We start from the raw sequence: 20,475 nt of genomic DNA, 5'->3' as shown, positions 1-20,475 counted from the left end.
GTGTGTGTCTGTGTGAATTTATGTGCACCATGTGTGTGCAGGTACTTGCAGAGGCCAGAAGAGGGCCTCAGCGCCCCTGAACTGCACCTGGAGGAGGTTGTGAGCTGCCTGATAAGGGTGTTGTCTCTCAGCTATCTCTCCAGCCCTTGTTGAGATTATTTTTAATGCATTTGGTCATCAGCTATAATTTTGTGTGTGTGTGATTCTTTTTTGTTTACTTATCTGAGCAAATAGTTTCACTTCTATCCACTTATATGAGCTTTAATTAATAGAACTTTAGCCTTTTTGTCTATCATATTTTCTTCAAATACTTTCCCCATTTGTCTTTTTTAAACGAAAACACTTATTTTTGCACAGTTGAATCTGTTGACTGTTTCCTTTGTGATTTGTCTATCATCCTAAAGGCAGAAAGAAAATCGTCCTCAGATGTTTCATTTGTCTCATTTTGTCCCAATTTTAAGGGCTTGATTGAATTTTTGAACACTTAACTCTTTTACTGTTCACTGGAATTAGTGTACGTGGAATGATGTGTGAGGCAGAAATTGGAATGTTCCTGGTGTTATGAGCCATTTGTCTCACTTCCGTTTAATATTCTCGCAGGGGCCTGCAGTAGCATGTTTAATGTTTTATAGAAACCTCTTATAAATTACTGTCTGGGTGCTCATCTGGTCTCCTGTTGATGTCACAATTTTAATGATTGCTTTTTGAAATACATTCACAATTGAACCTAGAAATACAGAGTATTCAAACACACCTTTTGTGTTAGGTTAGGAAATGGATGGAATACTGCCCCCTGAAGACATGTGGGGATTTAATGGCTGTCACAACTGAAGTCTTCAAGAGCCTGGAGATCACATCTCTAGTAAACGAGTCCTTTGGTAGTTAGGTAGTTAAGCACATCCTGTGGGCAAACCAGAACAAGTAGATAAAGGATCCTCAAACCAGGTTCTTATGCAAAGGGGCACCTTAGTGGAGCTGTGAGAGCCTAGTTCACCACCTCAGAGGGCGTTAAGGGTCACCTGGGTGTGTCACCAATCACATAGGGCGGCCTGGGGGTGAGAGAGCGTGGAGAGGCAGGTGGGGGTCCTGTGAGACTCCAGACCACGGAACTGGGAAGCTAAAGGTACTCTTGGTACTGCTGAATGACCTTGTAACGTCTAAAGATCACAGGCCAGGCTTGGCTCAGGCTCACAATCTCAGATGCTCAGGAGGCTGAACAGGAGGATCACAAGTTCGAGGGCAGCCTGGGCAACTTAATGAGATCTCGTTTCTAAGTAAGAAGTAACTCCATAGCAGAGTGCTTGCCTAGTGTGGGGCTCTAGGTTGAATGCCCAGTGCCCCAGCTCCCCAGCACCCGCAAAGTTTAAAGGGTGTTTTAGATTTCTCATTGCTGAAGAGGAAGAAGAATCTTCAATGCTTCCTTGGGGGGCTGGTGAAAATTAAAATGAGTTCATATGTGTGAAAATACTTTGACAGTTTGAAACTGCAATTAAAGAGGCTTATAGAGTTTGTTATAAAGGGACTGGGAGGAGTGGGGGGAGGGGAAACTGCAGCCAGGATTTAACATATGAGGAATGAATGAATGAATGAATGAATGAGAAAATTGTTATTGGCCACTAGAACATTTTTTGAAGTTTTTTATTTTATGTGTGTGGGTCTTTTGCCTGCATGTATGTCTGTGTACCACGTGCCTATGGAAGCCAGAGAAGGCATTGGATCCCCTAGTACTGGAGTTACAGGCAGTTCTGAGCTGCCACGTGGGTGCTGGGAATCAAACCCAGGCTCTCTGGAAGAGCAGCCAGTGCTTTTAACCCCTGAACTATATCTCGAATTTTTACTTATTTTTTTAAATAAGTGACCAAATATTTCTATTTAGTTCCCCCTCCCCAGTGTTTGTGTTTAGACTCAAAACATTTATAATAACAACATTTACCATCATAATAAAAAATACTTCTGTGTATATGAGCTCCCATAACCCCCTGGGCAGCCCTATTCAGTAGTGGTTATCTATTGGTGTCTGGTAGGCGGCCCAGGAAATGATGCTCCAGAGTCCGTGCCGCGGACGGTGTTTTTTCTTTTTAGCACACATGAAGTTTCTCCTTTCAAGTTTTCAAATTTTCGGTTTACTTTTCAGCTCTTTTCAGCTAAAGTGATGGGGGACCCCTTCCTCGTGGAGGAGGTGGGCCTGCGTGCGCTCAGGTCTGCTTCGGACGAAGGGCAGAAACAAGGCCAAGATTTCCATGCATTGCTCCTGGAGACGTTTTCGAAACTTCTGGAACTCCTGACCCTCCGTCACCGGCTGATAGAAATGAGTGTGGAGAGTGCATACTTGGCTCGGTCAGTGGGGACAGGAGCTTCATGGAAGGACTTGGGGACTAAATATGAGAGTCCGGGGCTCACTGTCTCCAACCCTGCCCTTTACTCCCTGGAGCAGCTAAGCAGAAATGTTCTCCTCCTCTCCTCCGGGCCTCCCCATGAGCCTCTGACCAGTCATCTGGGCAGGAGTCTCCCAGTGGTACCCACCCATTCTTTCCAGTCAGCGCACGTCATTTTTGCTCAGATGCTTAATACTGGTTTATCAGCTTTCCAACACAAAATCCCCGCCAGGCTGTTTACCATGATATCCCCTGACCTGGGATCTTAATCAGTCTGTGCTATTGTAGCAGACTACCCGAGACTGGATCATTTATAAAGAATAGAGGTCTATTTCTGATAGTTCTGGATGTTGATAAGGTCATGGGGTCCACATCTAGTAAGAGCCTTCTTGCTACATCAGCCCAGGCCAGAAGACAGGTGGGCAATCGGGCATGCTCTTGCATATGCTTGTAGGTGGAGGTGGAGAGGAGGAGCAGGGGAGGCTGGAGAGGGGGGCAAACGGGTGTGATGTCCTGTCAGCAGGACCCACTTCCACAATAGCTGACCTGCTTCTTCACTAATGGCTGAGCCCTCACAATCAACCATCTCTTAAAATCTCTGTCAGCTACCCTTGTATCGGCGGTTACATTTCTAACACACACGCTTTGGGGGACATCCAAACCATAGCCCTGGAGGGTCTGAGCCACACCAGGCCCTCAGGATTTTGGCTGACTATTCTCCTGCATACAGTGAAGCTGCCTAGCCAGAGGGCCTGGAGACACGAGACTGTGTCAGTGGCAGCATCTGGGTCTGGAGAGGGATGGGGACTCAGCAGAGCAGGGAAGAGAGGTGCTAATGGAGTCTGTTTCGGTTTTCAGTAGGAGACGATGCTAAAACATCTCAAAGGAGGAGAATGGAGCTGGAGGGTTTGTTTCAAATCCTCATAGCGCTGCTCTGACTCCTGCAGGCATAGACAGTCTGTCCATCCAGCAGCCGCCACTAAGGATCTGCTTGATCACAGTCTTTGTGGGACTTTATGTGTATTATTTCCTTAAATTCTTAGACTCTCCTTATGAGATAAGTGCAAGAAAGTAGAGGGCCAGAAAAATTAAGTAATCAGCCCCAGGTCTCTGCATTAGGAAGCAGCAGAAACGGAAGCTGAGCTATTAGTCGAGTTTGCTACCTCTTGGACACTGCTCTCTACAATTTATGAGCCTCTCAGGAGCTAATAATGTAAAAATTACCCATAATACAGTATAATAATGATACTCTTCTCATTTGAAAAAATACTTCAGGAGCACAGCAAGGGGAATATTTCATTCTTTCTCAGTAGACCAGGGAAAGCATCATGGGAGTTGAAGCTATGAAGAGAACCTGCTCCCTCTAAAACTCCTGTGATCAAGAGCTGGCAACTTCAGATGGGAGAGTTTGTTCCAGAGATAGTCAGTTAAACTGGAGGTATCAGATCGGATCCTAATCCAATAGACCGTTGGACTCCTAAGAGTAACTTCAACACAGACCACACAGGGGATGGTGGGGGAAGGCACCATCCACAAGCTAGAGGGAGAGGAAGGGGGCAGCTCCCTCCTTCACAGCCCTAGAAGGAACCAACTTGCCCACATCTTGGTCTCAGAGCTGAGAGACAACGTGTTCCTGTTGTTTAGCACACGAGCACTTGATGGGTGTCTGCGGTACTTTGTGACAACCCTGGCACACTAACCCAGGTGCCAACTGAACCCAGTGTGAGAACTGGCTTAGACTGGAGGTGTCGGGAGGAAGGGAGAGAATCGTAGATGTTTAAGGCTGAGCTGCCAGAGGGACATCTGATCGGAGCTCAGCGGTGAATCGAGACGGGGCTGAGAGTCACAGATTCTTACATGAGGAAATGGTTCTAGGGACTGGGTCTAGCAGATGAGAAGAGGACCAGGGCTAGAACCCCAGGTCACATCGGAACTTAAAGAGAAGCCAGTGAAGCCGGGAAAGGTAGTCATGGGGCAGGAGCATGGACAGGGTGGGAGAACACCAGGAAAAAGAGGTGGGTGCTCTCCAGGGAGGGGCCGAGGGCTCAGGAGTTGAGGGCTCCAGGAGGAGACAGTGAACGTTGCTCAGAAGGAAATATTGGTGCCCTCATAAGGGCTCCACGCACAGCAATCACGCTGCGGGAAGTGAGAGCTGAGGTAGTACCCAAGCGCATCTCCTGCCTTAGCTCTTCTGTTGTCTGCCTGACCCGGTGGGAAGCGGTGCACAAGATCCTCCCAGATCACTCGCTTCCGGTAATACTGGGCTTGCTCTGGTCTGACTTTGTGTTCATGCTCCATCTTGTGTGTTCGCTTTCTCGTGGCTTTCAGGAAAAACCACTAACAAATGTACCCTTGCCCCTACCCTGCTTTAAGGCTGTATAAGGAATCGGCGCGGGAGATGGGTTTTGAAGAATTCCATTTGTATCTGAGGCCTGTTCCCTTCCAGTTTGCATCACACAAGGACAAGGTGGACCCGCCCCCTCCTGTCTTTATGACTTCCTTGCTGGAGGACAGCGGTCGAGTAGACAGGTGAGCATCCAGGAGGTGAGAACGCTGTCGTGTGCAGAGTGACCCAGTGAGAATGCTTTCCGTCACCACCCGACGGTGTTTATGTTCCCTTCCTTGGATGTAATCTGCCATTACGCCAGTTTGTGGCTAGAGTTTTCCTGCCTGGCCCACAGTCAGGACAAATCTCTGTCACCTGCCAGTCCCACAGCCGCTCAGACCCAACCAAGTAAACACAGAGACTTATATTGTTTACAAACTGTATGGCCGTGGCAGGCTTCTTGCTAACTGTTCTTACAGCTTAAATTAATCCATTTCCATTAATCTATACCTTGCCACGTGGCTCGTGGCTTACCGGCATCTTCACATGCTGTTTGTCATCGTGGCAGCTGGCAGTGTCTCTCTGACTCAGCCTTCCACTTCCCAGCTTTATTCTCCTCCTTGTCCCGCCTACACTTCCTGCCTAGCCAATGGCCAATCAGTGTTTTATTTTTTGACCAATCAGCAACACATTTGCCATACAGAACATCCCACAGCACCAGTTTTCTTCTTTCTTTTTTTTTAAAAAAAGATTCTTTTTTTAAGATTTATTATCTATTATGTGTACAGTGTTCTGTCTGCACACCAGAAGAGGGCATCAGATCTCATTACAGATGGTTGTGAGCCACCATGTGGTTGCTGGGGATTGAACTCAGGACCTCTGGAGGAGCAGTCACTGCCCTTAACCTCTGAGCCATCTTTCCCGCCCAAAGTTGTTTTTTTGTTTGGTTTGGTTTGGTTTGGTTTTTCGAGGCAGGGTTTCTCTGTGTCGCTTTGGAACCTGTCCTAGAACTCACCCTGTAGACCAGGCTGGCCTCGAACTCACAGAGATCTGCCTGCCTCTGCCTCCTGAGTGCTGGGATTAAAGGCGTGTGCCACCACCGCCATGGTTACCTTTTAGAGCTTTATTGGGAGGAGGGGGAGAGAGAGAGAGAGAGACAGAGACAGACAGACAGACAGACAGACAGGGGGAGGGGCTGATGGGAGGAAGGAGCGGAAAAGAGAGGAGACAGAGAGACGCACAGAGGGCCCACCCGCTTTTTAGGCTGGGACACCGTTGAAGCCTGATGACGTAATTAAGGACCAAATCCTTACAGCTGGACCCACAAGAGAGCAAGAAGTAGACACTGTTTGGGGTTAGTGGGGGATCCTGAACAGGTGTGGTCAAGAAAGGAAGAAGGGAAGGGAGTGATGAAGAGAACACCCCACAGTACGGAGCGGTCGCCACGGCCAAGTCCAGTTTGCCGTTACCATTGACATCCCAGATCTGGTCAGCGGCTGTCCTGCCAGATGGGCATCTCCTGCCAAGTGCTGGGTCAAGACTGACAGCTCCACCTATCTATCTCCTTGCAGATACTCCCCCACCACCCTCGTCTTAGCCGTCTCTGAGCTGGACGATAACCAAATTGGCAAGTTCAGTTTTTATACAAAAGACGCCATCCTGAAGGTAAACAACTTTGTGCTTTTCTTTTTTTTTTTTTCTTTTCTTTTTTTTTTTTTTTTGGTTTTTCGAGACATGGTTTCTCTGTGTAGCTTTGTGCCTTTCCTGGAACTCACTCTGTAGACCAGGCTGGCCTTGAACTCACAGAAATCCTCCTGCCTCTGCCTCCCAAGTGCTGGGATTAAAGGCGTGCGCCACCACCGCCCAGCGTGCGTTTCTTTAGAAAAGGTGCTAAAATAAAGCAAAGCAGTTTATTCTTCTGTTCTTAAAAAACTAATTTGTGTAAACTGACTTCCATTCACAAGAAAAGCTCCCCCCCCCCCCCCCCCGCCCAAGCCTTACCTGGTATCATGGCACACACCTGTAATCCCAGCACTGGAGAGGTATAGGGGCAGAGGCAGGAGGATTGGGAGTTCAAGGCCAGTCTCAACTACTCAGCAAGTTTGAATGTGAGGCCAGCCTGGGCTACATGAGAGCCTGCCTCAAATAAAACAAAGGCCTTTCTTTATTATTAATGATGCTGCCTTTGTATGGACCTGGCTTGAGCCTTGAGGCCTACAGCCCACATACAATAACTTCTGGTAGAAATGAAAAGAAAGCTTTTAAAGTACACACTTGTTATTGGAGCTTTCCCGTCCCCTTAAAACCTGCGGCTATTTTTCGCCTTTCCCCTTAAATTTCTTTGCTCTTTTTCATGATGATATTTTTCTTGATGACTTCGATCTAATCCTGGCTTTCAAGAGCTTGCTTCCGAGCCCTTGTAGCTTATCAGAGCCCTCCCCAACCACAGGGGAGCTGCATGGTGTCCACCAGCAGGTCAGACCTGGGGGCTGCCACCCTGGGATGGACTGGACAGCTGAGCAGCAAGAAACCCAGTGTGCCCTTCCGTTCAAGTCCTGGGGGTTTTGACAGTTTAAGTGCGAGACCCACCGTCCGTTTCTCTTCCCTCTGGGGCAATCTCTGACACGATCACCTTCTCCTCCTGTAGCTCTTGCTCCATTCAGGAGTGGAAAACATGCAAGTGGCCCTCGCATGCCAAACTGCTCAGAAAAATGCTCTGATGGTGGCTGTTCAACAGGTGTCCTTCTATGACATCCCTGGAGTAGACAGTCCTGTGGATAGCAAGGTCAGCCTATACAATGGAGAAGCCAGGGGCTTGCTGCCCCTGCAGGCAGCTAATGCCAGGCTGCCCCTTTCCTCCTCCTCCCTCTCCTTCCCTCCCATGTCCCTTCCCCTTTCCTCCCATTCTCCTTTTTTCTCCCCCCTCTCCACCCCATCACCTTTCCTTTCTGATCTGTGTAGGGAAAACAGGTGCAGCTTCTCATACTGTACACTCAAAACACAGACTACTTCTGTGGCTCCAAAAGCTGTGGCGAGTTCTCCCCGACAGCAAGTAAGCAATACATTCTGTGCAGGACACCATCCAGGACTGTTCATACTCAATTCACTATGACACCATGCACCTGCAGGTAGCCGCAGATCCCATAGGTTAAAGGCGGCTTCAGCCCCAACGCGGCTCCCATCTCAGACCCAGTCACAAGTCCGGGCCTCTGGAACTTCTGATTGGCTGGCTACAAACTGGGCCTCCCAGGACTCCCTCCTTGGGTTACTCAGTTCTCACAGAGTGGAGGGAAGCACACTTTACAGTTTATTACAAAGTCTGCTTTAAAGGATGTAAACAACCAGGTGAAGAGACACATGAGGCGAAGTCTGAAGGGTGCTGGGATCAGGAGGTGTTGTCCCCACAGTGTTGGGGTGCACCATCCTCACGGCATGTGGAAGGCGCTGGGTTCAGGAGGTGTTGTCCCCACAGTGTTGGGGTGCACCATCCTCACGGCATGTGGAAGGTGCTGGGTTTAGGAGCTATATTTCCATAGTGTTGGGGTGCACCATCCTCATGGCATGTGGAAGGGTGCTGGGTTCAGGAGGTATTGTTCCCACAGTGTTGGGGTGCACCATCCTCACGGCATGTGGAAGGTGCTGGGTTCAAGAGCTATAGTTTCCATAGTGTTGGGGTGCACCATCCTCACGGCATGTGGAAGGGTTCTCAGTCACTTTCTTGCAAGCCTCTGCCTGTCCAGCTGTTCTGAGGCTCCCCATACTCTGCCCTTTGGAAAGACTTACTGCACGGGCCTGATGGATCACGTGGCCTGCACAGAGGCTTGGACAAGAATGTGGAAAAGCAGCTGAACAGAAAGGGAGCGCTTCCGTGCGAAGGGATTAGGTGACAAGCTGATTAGGAGAAAGTTCTCCTCAGATCTCATCTCCTCAAAATTCAGCCACGGGACACAGAGAGCGAAAGCAGAAGTTTACTGAGCAGAACAAAGCAAAGGTCAGTTCCTTCTGGAGAGAGATTAGATTGGGCTCGACTGAAAAGCGGGGCTGACGGTGCGCGGTGGTGGGTGGGAGGGAGTTTAGCAGCCCACTGGGGTCTGTGCTTTGACTTCTAAAAAGTTCTAATGAATACTTATGAGGGGTCAGCATATTTGTGAGGTGATGTGACAGCCCTTCCCCATCATGGCAGACCTCATCTCTCTTTTAGGGTATTTCTTCCTGCAATCCTCTTGAAAAGTCCTTGGGGGAGGGGACACCAAAAATCTCAGAACCAATAAATTTCTGGTGGCGCCGGGGTCTTTCGGTGATACAAACCCCGCACCAGCACACAGGTGGCAGCTTAGGAAGTGTCCTGTAGCTTGAGTTTCTGAAATGATGGGAAGAACTTAAGCGTATCTTCGAGGCTATTTCACCACAAAGAGGCACGCCGACCCTCTGGAGACACCGCTGTTCCCTAGAGGCTGACGGTCTAGCTCTGTCTAACTCAGAGACACAGTGACCAAGGCACAGCTGTGGAGTCTGTAACCCTGCAGTGAAGTCCTCGCCCACCTAGTCCCCAGAAGACCCCAGAGGCCTGTCTGCACGGGCTCTCCAGTACCCCATCCTGAGGGCCTGGGACAAAGCCACCTCTGCAAAGGGGTCGTATCTACCGTTAAAAAGTAGATCCACGTATTTCAGAGTAAGGTTTCTTTGACCTCTGCAGAAGGAAATTCCAGTTTCTACGGCCCGCCTCTGGGAGAAGGAGCCGGTGAAAGGCCGGTAGGAAGACCCGGGTGGAGGGTAAGAACACCCACCAACTTCGTTTTCAGAGGCCTTTTGTGAGGCTGAAGGGCCTCAGGGTTATTCCAGCTGCTCAGGCATTAGCAAGGCCTTGGGAGAGGTGAGTCAGGAACCAAGCAGTATGAAAAGGTGTATATGTCATACCCCATTTTCTTAACTTCTTGCCCCCTACCTTCTCGGCTGCTTGTGAGTGGTAACGTGCTGATAATGTATCCTTTGTAGATTACTCTAAAATACTGACTGGCTAGACTCATCCAGGACAGAATGTACCAGTTTTCAGCCCACCCCTTTGCAGATAAAGGATTTCATTGTTTTCTTGTTTGTCCTTCCTACAATTCTTTTGGAAAATGTAGGAAGACACATTTGGTCCTTTTTTTAAACATTAAGCTAGTGGTGGAGGGGCCAGAGAACATGCCATGACTCGCGGGTAGAGATAGAGAATAACTTGTAGGAGTCAGTTCTCTCCTCCACCATGTGGGCTCTTGCTGGAACTCGGGACCCCAGGCTTGGTAAGTGCCTTTACCCACTGAGCCATCTTGCTGGCCCTTGATTCTTTTTTTCTTCCCACAAAACTACCATGCTGTATATACTCCTTTCCCTCATATTTTTGAGGATTTCTTTTGTCTTTTTGTTGTAGAGATATAATTCACAGAACATAAAATTACTCCTTTAAAGTGGCTAATTCAGGGACTGGACAGAGATGGCCAAGCAGTAACGAGCACTTACTGCTCTTCCAGAGGACCTGAGTTCTGTTCTCAGAAACACAGCTCTCTGCTCACAACTGTCTGGAGCTCCAGTTCTAAGGGCTCTGAATCCTTGTGATCTCCTCAGGCACCACCACACACATGGAATCCTCAGATACCCATACGTAGATGGCCTCCTTAGGCACACACACACACACACACACACACACACACACACACACACACGGGCAGATACTCAAAACAAAGGCACATATACACATAAACAAAAATAAAAATTTCAAAAGAGTGTCTGACTCAATGTTTTTTTAGTCTATTCACAGGACCATGTAACCATCACCAATTTCTATTTTAAAAATATTTGTATCACTTTCTAAAGAAACCCTGCACGTAAGTGGCCACTCCCAACACTCCCCCCCACCCCCCCATCCCTGGAACCACTGAAGTACTTCCTGCCTCTGGATTTACTGTTCATATAGTGTATCATACATGTGGCCTTTTGTGTTCGGCTTTTTTTACTTAGCACAATGTTCTCAAAGTCTGTGTTATAGCACCTATATACTTCATTTTTTATTGCTGGGTAAGATTCTGTCATGTATAAACAAAATACCCTACATTTTGTTTATCTGTCCATCAGTGAATTGTCTTTACTTTTGGGCTATTAGGAGTAATACTGCTGTGAGCATGCACACACAATGCACAGAGCAATCATGCCTCAGTGATTAAAAACCTGTAGTAGCTCTTTGTAGTGCAAAGAATAAGACTGGATATCTTCAGCTTGGTATACAAGATCTTCCCTCTCTGACCCAAGTTCTCTCTCCTTCTCCTGCTCTTCTTCTAAATTCTATCTTAAGAATTTTTTTGTGCACTCTATGCCTCTGCTCATGTTTCCCCAGAACATTTTGTCCCTACTCTACCACACCCCACTTCTCCTTCCTCCTCACACTTTTTTTTTTTTTGGTCTAGAGGATGTTGGTCATCCTCTATGTTTCAACTCAGTTATTATTGTTAAGGGTAGCCCACCAGAGATGACCACTTAGGCACAGTTTATAGCCAATTGTATATCTTTATTCCAGCCAGCTGGGACTACACTCGGGTATTTAGAGACCCAAGTAGCTCCAGGGGGCTTTTAAAAGCAAAAACCACATCCTGTTATCTCCCTCAACAGCTGCAGGGGGAGGTTTGCACAAGCAAGCTGTTTAACAGAAGCTAAGTTAGCTGGGGCATCTTGACCTCAGGTTCCTAGAATAGGGTTGGGTAATTTTCCATGAGATTCTCCATCAGGGAGGTCAAAATCTAGTTAAACCTGAAATGGCCTCAGCAAGAACACAAGATGGAGGAACCTCCACATGGCTTTGCCCTGTTGTCTTCCAGAAAACATCCAGTCTTCTTTGAACTCTGCTAGAGTAAATTTTATGGTTACTTCTTCATAAAAATGTATGTACAAATACATTTATACATCTTTTACAACTGGAACAGGAAGGGGTCTGATAACATAATCAAGAGATGGAGTTAGGGAGGAAGAGAAGAAAGAAAGAGATGAGACAGAGAACAAGTATGTGCTGCCACCGATGCTCAAGAAAAAGGTATTCCAAGAAGCAATGAACCACCAGCAGTACAGCCTGGCAAACGAGCAGTGAGAAGATGTTCAACACCAGTCACCGTTAGAGAAAAGTCAGTTAAACCCCACTGAGAAATATTCCACATGCATTAGAATGGTTAATTTAAAAGTCTGACTACCTTCTCTGCTGGCAAGGAGCTAGAAGACCTGAAACCTTTGTTTCTTCTGGTTAGAATGCAAAATGGTGCAACCACCTGGAAAAGAATTCAGCAATTTCTTAAAAGGTTAAACATGTACCTACCATATGAACTGGACACTCAACATCTAGGTATTTAATCAAGAGAAATGAAAGCCCATGGCCATGCAAAAATTTGTATGTGGATGTCCGTGGCAGTTGTATTTAAGAACTGGAAGGGATCCAAGAGTCCTTCAGTGGATTAGTACATAAACACAGTTTAGTATATCTATATAACGGCATACTACATAGCGGTACAAAGAAATAAATGGACACTAACAACAATATAGAAGCCAGATAATAGGACCACATTCAGCAGGAATGTATGTAAATTCTAGGTAATCCATTCTAGCCTAAAATTGCCATAAACAGAGGAGTGATTGAGGAAGGGGAGGAGGGAGAGAAGGATGGGTGTGGGGGTTTGTAAGTTAAAATGATGGTGATGATTTCTTAGTTGAGTACATAAAAAAATACGTGTCAGAACTTACCTAACCATATACTTTAAAATTGTTTGTTTAAAATGTCAATTGTTCCTCAATAAAGAAAATTGCAATTTTGGAAAAAGGGAGCCAAATTTGATTGATTTGAATGAAGAATGGGCAAAGCAGATGGGTACAAGTTAAAAACGAAGATGTTTGATGCTCACAGTTTCCCTGCTAACTCAGGAGTTCTACTCACTTAGAGTAAAAGCTACAGGACCCAAGTGTAGAAGGCATGAGATCCATGAGGCTCTGTCTCAAAAACCAACAACAAAAAAATTAGACTAGAACTGAGTAAGCAATTTGAGCATACGGGAGAATTAAGGGGGAAAAAGAGATGTGGACATATTTGCAAGGCTGAAAAGGAGAAGTCGTAGGGCATAAATATAAAAGGTGGGCATAGTCAGAGCTGCGGTCCAGATGAGGGATGAGGGTGTGAGTGCTGGATTCAGCAGCCTCTGTGGTCCCAGCTGGCAGGAAGTCATATGATGGAAACACGTGATGGAAATGTCTCTCTGTATGCTGTGAATGTGTTGCTCTGATTGGTTGATAAATAAAATGCTGATTGGCCAGTGCCAGGCAGGAAGTATAGATGGGATAAGCAGACAAGGAAAATTCTGGGAAGAGGAAGGCTGAGTCAGGAGATGCCAGCCTGCCATCCAGGGAGCAGCATGTAATGGTACATAGGTAAAGCCACAGAAAATTGTGGTGACATATAGATTAACAGAAATGGGATGAGTTTAAATGTAAGAGCTAGTCAGGAGTAAGTCTGAGCTAATGGCTGAGCAGTGTTAATTAATATAAGCTTCTGTGTGTGTTTACTTGGGTCTGAGCAGCTGCACACTGGGAGGGACACAGGAAAACTGCAGCTACAAACACAGGCTGGTCTTTTCCCACCCTCATGAGCTAGCTTCGTCCTGGGTAAGGAGACAGGTTCTAGCTAGATTAAGGAAAATAGAAGAGACCTGCGGGTGAGCGTTGGCCCTGGATTGAACTCAGAACTTCCATTCTCTTCCCTCCCACCGTCTCATGGCCTGGCAAGATGGCCCCTCTTCTCAACTGGTGGAGACTTCCATTTCCTGTACCTGGGATGCCCCAAGGGTTTTCAGGGGGAAATGGGATTAGAAACTAGATTTTTTTTCATCTCTGGGATTTTCTCCCCTTTGACCTCACCCTCCTGACATAATTCTATATAATAACCCCTTGGTTGTGTCATTGAAGAACGACCTTCCCTTTGAAGACTTAACCGTTCTTTCAGTTAGCAGGTGATAAAACATAAAAGACTTTTACCTACCGTTCTCCATCACAAACTGTGCTGGAGTGGCAGAAGATACTGATTTCTTATTTTCTTCCCCAGCACTCCCTCTCCCTCTCCTCTCTCCCACCCTCCCCTGCTCCCACTTTCCCTTCATTATCGTTACATTGCCAAAGAAGGCGTCTATAATCCGGCCATACTTGGGCATACTTGGGGGAGTTTTCCAGACCTTATAACTGCGTGACCCATTAGCAGATATGTGCAATCCATCTTCCAGACCTGTGTGATCCATTAGCAGTTCTTCTTTAGCGGCTGGTCCACACACACAATTCCACTCAACTGCTTTGTAGGATGGAGAATTTTTCTGAGAACATTTTATATAACTGTACTCAAATTCTGGAAATAGCTGTACTTTGTGCCTTACTCCTTCAGGGTGCAGACTGGTGTCTCTCTCCCCATCCCCACCTCCTCCCATCACATATGTGTGGGTTCCGCTGTGGTCCAGCAGCCCTGCAGGGCCTGCCTGTACAGCAAACTGGACTCACTTTGGTTTCAAATGGTTTAGGAAACAAGTTCGGCTCTGAGGCATCATGGCAGAATGAGTCCAACCAGAAGAGATTCCAGAACTTTGAACGGCATAGAATGTCTGCTATTGGCCCCAACTCCAAAAGCTCCAGACACACTTACTCATTCTTCCCAAGGATCTAAGACTACCAAAAGGTACTGTATCTAGTGGGAGGATATTTGAGTCAAAAAATAGATTCCTGTGAGCTTTATTCTTTTAAGATCTCATATGAAGATGCTAGATTAGACACAGTCCAGTCTATATGGAGGGTCAGCTCATCCTGATTTTAGTCCTTTCCTCCTCTCTTTTTTTCCCCTCTCCTCTCTTCCATTTCTCTTTCTTCCCTTCACTCTCTGCTGCCTCTTTCTCTGTAGATTGTCCCATATCCTCCTTCATGAGCAGGGAGATAAATAGGCCGCTCCGGACTTTCTGTAATCACATAAGATTGAAACCACAGAACTGCCTTCCCTGCTCTAACAAAGATATTACTGTTGTTCAGAAAAGCAGGAGGGTGAGTTCTCTGAGAACCACAGTGTCTCGGAGATATGTCTACCACCAAGGGTGCCTTACTATGCCTTGATCTCTGCCCACCCTGACGCAGATAGACATAGACGTATTCTTTAATAATTATGGCCACTCTGGATATTTCCTTGGGCACCAAGGGCGCTCTAATTTAATTGGGCAAATATGGAATGAAAAATGATGAGAGGCAAAGTAACTTCTCTTTGAGATGGTGTTAATGGGACACATGGCCAGAGGTCAAGTGTCTTCAGACCACATTCCCGGTGTGGATGGAAGATTTAAGATCAGTGTCTAGTTGAGAGGACCCTTCAGTTCGGGCATCTCAATGGCTAACATAGAGAGGGCACACTGCCCGCCTATGATGTCTGGGGAAGGACAGCTGACACATGCTTTAGATACAGTGGGGGTCTAAGGAGGAACGCAATGGGAGGTGAGTCATCAGAAACACTCAAGAAGGTGGTCACTGTGGAGACAGCCTGACTTCCTGCTGCAGCTCACCCAACATGTGAGATATTGCGAGCTACCTGTCAGCTGGCCTCTCCCTCAGCTCAGCTGTCTCTCTCCCCTTGTCAGGGCTCCAGAGGCCTTTGTGTCTATTCAACTAGAAAAGGTGGGTTTGCGGGACACGATGCTGAACACCTTCCTGAGCAGAAAACAGAGCATGGCTGACAGGATAGAGAACCCTGTGAGTATAAAAGGTGAAGGGCTTCCTGGAGCTCTTGCTCTTTTTTATGTTCGAGCAAATAAACATTTTGAATTGGGCATCTGTTGCTTCAAATCACTGGGGCAGGGCTATTGAAAGCACACGTCACATCCACCTAGTCAGGGTAGAGTCCTTTCCACAGCCCACAGTCGTGTTTTAAGGAATGCACATTGTTCCAAGGCCCCATTTTTGTGCTGTCATTTTCTGAATGGACGGGTCTGAGTACCTATTCCAGGACATTTGCTACTTTTGAGTGACCTGCAGGGGTAGGTGGCTAGGGCAAGGTAGACAGTTGCTCACATGTCATCTTCATTTATCAGAAGCTACTGATGTGTTCCTATTTAAATTGTTTCAAATATTAGTCAGATCATTTAGAAAATATTTCAAAACTCAAACCTTTAATCATTTGAATTCCCAGTTTTGTCAATAGCGTTTCATTACTCATTAAGATTTTGGTAACATGCAGTTATCTGGAGGGAAATGAAATGGAAGGAGGAGGTTTTGTCCCTCCCTGTGACAGGCGAGGAAAGACAGCCTAATGTAGGCATGCACATGACGTGAAATGCAGCCAGGTGCTTTATTTACTGACAAGTGGGGACGGAAGCAAAAGCATTCACTATTTTTTAAGAATTGTTTATTTTGGGGAGAATCAATGCCTTTCTCCCCAAAATAAACAGTTCTCAAAAGATCGTGACTGTGTGACCGAGATCCAGGATTACCCAACACCTAGCAGACCAGAAAGAACTCAGGCAATATTAGATCAGGTTTGTCGGCTGCAGGATTTTAGCTCACTAGTAAGTTAACAAGTTAGCCCTTTACCATCCCACGGATGCTGGCTGAAGTACGAGACTGAGATCAAAGATGGAACTTAACTCCTCACAGCAGAGCAGGCAACACAGGGTCGTGTTGTATCAATGCCCCTTGCCTCCCAAGTCCCACAGAGACAGAGCGGAAGAGCCACCAAGCACCTAGTGGGGCACCTCTGTTATAGCAAAAGTGCCCTTTTTTCTAGGGAGAGGCTCTACTTCAGCCCCAAGGGTTGCTCTCGGCGAACACAACCCTGAGAAGTGGCTCAGACAGAAAGTGGCCAGGGCCTGGCATTGTTAGCATGCTCAGCAAGGTGGGAGTGGGTAGAAGAGACCCGCCCAAGAGTCTCCCAACACATTTACCCAGAGAAAGAAAGTCTCAGCTTCGTGGCTATTTCCCCCTTGAACTTGACCACACATTCATTCGAATGCTGGCTTACTATATATATATATATATATATTTTTTTTTTTCTTTTATCGACAGGATGACATTGAAAAAGTCAAGAGGGAACTAATAGTTGAGTATTGCCAAAAGTAAGTAGAGTCTACGTGAACAGCGCACTCTGGTTTTCTCTGACCGGGTACCCTTGCCAGCTGCCCTGTTATCTAGAAACCCAGACCGCGGTTTGTATGTAAATAAACCACAGCGGTACTGGATGGATAGAACCAAGTGAGACTCACACACAGGGTGTTTGGGGTGGGGGTGGGGGCGCACATCAGAAGTAAGGACAGGACGTGCCTGGAAGAGGTCCATGCTCTGCCTTCAGACAAGGCCAACCTTACCCAGGTGGCAGTGTCTTCTCAACAAAGAATGTTCTATTCTCTTTGAAAAGTCCACGGGAAGTAGATTCTGGAACTTCTCTGAGAGGTAGAAGATCTTGGACTCTTCTTCAGGATGCCATCTCTTCCTCTGACCTCCAGGCTGAACGGTCGCATGTCCCACTCTGCCCTTCGGGGTCAGATCATGGTGTACTGCAATAGCCTGAGAGTTCTGCTGGACGACTTCCCTACCATCAGGGACACCTTCTTCATGGTGGGACAGCCAAATGAAAAGAAGGGCTTGAAGGACTCCAGTGGGGAATTCAAGACGGACCCCAGGTATGCAAGGCTGTTAAAGCTTGATACTCTACTGCCGAGGCCTGCCCTCTCCCAAGAGGCATTGTTAAGTACAGAGACTCTTGGTGCCACAGTGTCCCCCAAGATCCAGGGATGAAGAGTTGCTAGGCAGGGATGTGTACTATTAGGAAGTGGTGGAGCTTCTCAGAGGCGGGAATCTAATGCAAGACTTTGAGGTCACTGAAGGTATGTCCTTGAAGGGGGTTGTGGGGTTTCCTCTCCATCACCATCCCTTCCTTCTCCCTTCCCCCCACCCCTTTATGAGTAGTATTGTTACCCAGAGGCAAACACACTGCCTCACCTAAAACATCAGGGCCAAACAGCACAGTAAACATTTTTCTCTTTATGAATAGGGTTGTTGTTGTTGTTGTTTTGTTTGTTTGTGTTTTGGTTTTTTAGGTACTTCTTGTAGTAGTGGAAAGCTGACCTTCTGCTTTATTGCCCTTGATTTTGACTTTCTGGCTTGGAAGGTCAGAAGAAAACATCAGCATTCTAATAATGAGAGCATCTTTGTCTCTGAAGGAGTCCTTTGTTTATAATGTGTGTGTGACTGTGGTTTTCAATCAATGAGGTCTTGTTTTCTCCTGGGAAGGCCAGAGATTCTCACCAGTCATAGCCCTTTCTACAAGCTAATGTCTAAAATAATTAAGCAAGCAGGGGAGCATGGCTTTTAGCTGTCCTGGCTCCCAGTAGTCTACTCAGTGGAGAAGAAATATTTAGAAGAAAATAACAATTAATCAGCACTGTGAGTAAATCAGCGTTTTTTTCCCTCTATGATATCCAGAGAGAGATTGAAAAAACAAGAGCTGTTTCCAAGCTCCCTCATCATTCTGTATAGATTTCCAAGTGTCTTCACCCAGTCAACCTAGGATCACCCTCCAGGATGGAGGAGTTAGTGTACCTGGGCAGTCACTAACCACATTGTCTTAACCATGAAGAAGAGGGAGCATAGGTTATGCAGTGTCCAAGGAGCTTCCTCACCCCTTACTCATTTCCTGTGTAGTGTGGAGTTTGGGTACCAGTAATATTTAAAATATGATCACAGGTGAGACAGATGAAAGGCATTGGAAGATGCATGCTTCAGAGCATGCATCCATTCATTCATGCATGCATGCATGTGTTGTGGAAGAAGGCATGCTTCAGACCCTGCATCCATCCATCCATGCATGTATGTGTTGTGGTGTTCAAATTTACTGGGAAAGACCAAAGGCTTAGACTCAAATTTAGATGAATTTATTCTTACTGCTTTCAGAAGGTGGCAGCCTTAGAACCAAGCAGCATGCTGTATAGAAGGGGGTTAAGGTGGGGTTTTAAGATGGACATTGGAAAGGTGTATATTACAACTATCCATGGAATCCACAGCTGGGCAGGAACTTTGTTCTATTTCTCTCAGTGCTTTCTTTCTATATAGAAGAAAAAAAGACCATTTCATCCCTTTCCCATGGTGCTAAGCAGATGCTTTACAGATGCAAAGGCAGCTGTTAATGCTTCTCAGGCCACTGTGCTATTCTTACCTCACCTGCCGGCCACTAGGGTCTTCCAGGCATTCCAGAACAAAAGGTCAATGGCCCTTAAGGGATGCCTGGCTCCATATTAAGTTTCTTTAGCCATCACAGGGGACCTGTGTAAATCATTACTCAGGTCTGAGCACGCTAGTGACATGGATAGAGCAGGTCATTTCTGGGCAAGCAATAACACGGTGTTATCATGTTAGGGCTGGCTGTCATGTCCCTATGCATGCATGCACATCAACCATCATTTGTTCAGGCCTTGCTTAGTATCAGGCAGTCTGCATCATGCTAGAGGCGCCAAGGTGAAGAAGCCATTGGCTCTAGAGGAAAGCTCACTGGTCAGCTAACGCCAGAGATCACGTTAGAGGTATTTCTCCAAGGGTGTGAAGGTACAAAGGAGGGGGTGTTTAACTCTACCCCAGGGCTTCAGAGAGGAATTGAAAAAAAATCCAAGTACTAGGAAAGTGGAGTTTACCAAGGAAATGGAAGAGTCAGTGAAGGGCAGAGAAGGAAAGGAGTTGGAGGCCTTCATCCCTTGACTGGCTGACAGGGCCCATCTTGCCTTGGTGTTTACAAGGCCCTCTGGTTGTGGAGAAAACCAGAGTTCTTACTTTGAAAGTCCACCAGTGCTTTCTGTGAGTAGACTCCAGGACTTGTAAGGGTGCCTTTCAGAGAGGAGAGGGCCGGAGACACCTCTATAGCCTTGCTTGTGGAAGGCTTTGCTGGCCATCTGCAGCTCGGGGGGGTTGCAATGCATTTCTCTTTCATGAGAAGCATCACAGGTCAATCCTTTAAGACCTCTTTATTCCATCCGTTTTCTACCCTCTAGGCAAATTGACCAATCTACTCTTGGCATCAAGCTTTAAAAGTTCTTTCCAGAAGCCTTCTCATGAATTCACTACATTTCTGTTTAGGGTGAAATGTATTCTGCAGCCTGTCTTTGGTTCTGATGTGTTTAATTTGCAGTAGCCATTGAGGAGGCGAGGGTGTGAAGAGGGGGGACCTGTGTGGCTTGTGGCCTTGCTCTGTTCCTTTACGGTGTTGTCTTAGTTACCTTGACATCCAAACCAGCAGAGATGTCTCCTGGATGATGGCATTTCCTAAAGAGTAAGGGACGTGGCTTCTAAGTGGAGAGCCCAGACTCCTGAGGAGACTGCTCAGTTCAATGCAATGACTTCAGGACAGAATCTTGGACCAGAAAGTGATCAATGTGGGGGGTCACGCAGAGCAGTGACTGGTGTGGATCTGTTGCTTCTCCACAGCCTTTGCCTCCTGCTTCCTGTGTCCTCTAATATCAATGGCTTGCTCTTTTAAATATTGTTTTTTATTTGATGTATATATGTGTGTGACTGTATGTGTGTAAGTGCACCTCATGAGTGCAGGCGCCCACAGAGATCAGAAGAAGGTATGTGATTCCCCTGGAACAGGAGTCCAGGTGGGTATGAGCTGCCATGTGGGTGCTGGGAACCAAACCCAGACCTTCCACAAGAGTGACAAGCCCTCTAACCACTGAGTCTCACTCCAGCCCCTTTCTTAATATTCTCATT

At 46.7% G+C, this 20,475-nt stretch overlaps 1 protein-coding gene across 1 annotated transcript in view; it reads left to right on the top strand.

The window, feature by feature from the left end:
* LOC128118689 (uncharacterized) overlaps positions 1 to 20,475 on the top strand; it is a 193,972-nt gene that overhangs the window by 85,874 nt on the left and 87,623 nt on the right. Inside the window, 8 exon segments of the mRNA XM_052751515.1 lie at positions 2,135 to 2,337; positions 4,749 to 4,904; positions 6,273 to 6,366; positions 7,349 to 7,486; positions 14,271 to 14,425; positions 15,366 to 15,477; positions 16,786 to 16,835; positions 17,223 to 17,399. Coding sequence (XP_052607475.1) covers positions 2,135 to 2,337; positions 4,749 to 4,904; positions 6,273 to 6,366; positions 7,349 to 7,486; positions 14,271 to 14,425; positions 15,366 to 15,477; positions 16,786 to 16,835; positions 17,223 to 17,399 — 1,085 coding nt within the window.

This window comes from Peromyscus californicus, unplaced genomic scaffold (assembly GCF_007827085.1).
Source record: "Peromyscus californicus insignis strain IS unplaced genomic scaffold, ASM782708v3 Scaffold_22__1_contigs__length_63687245, whole genome shotgun sequence".
Taxonomy (NCBI): Eukaryota; Metazoa; Chordata; class Mammalia; order Rodentia; family Cricetidae; genus Peromyscus; species Peromyscus californicus.
The sequence above is the reverse complement of the archived record's forward strand: the minus strand, read 5'-3'. Positions and strand labels throughout refer to the sequence as shown.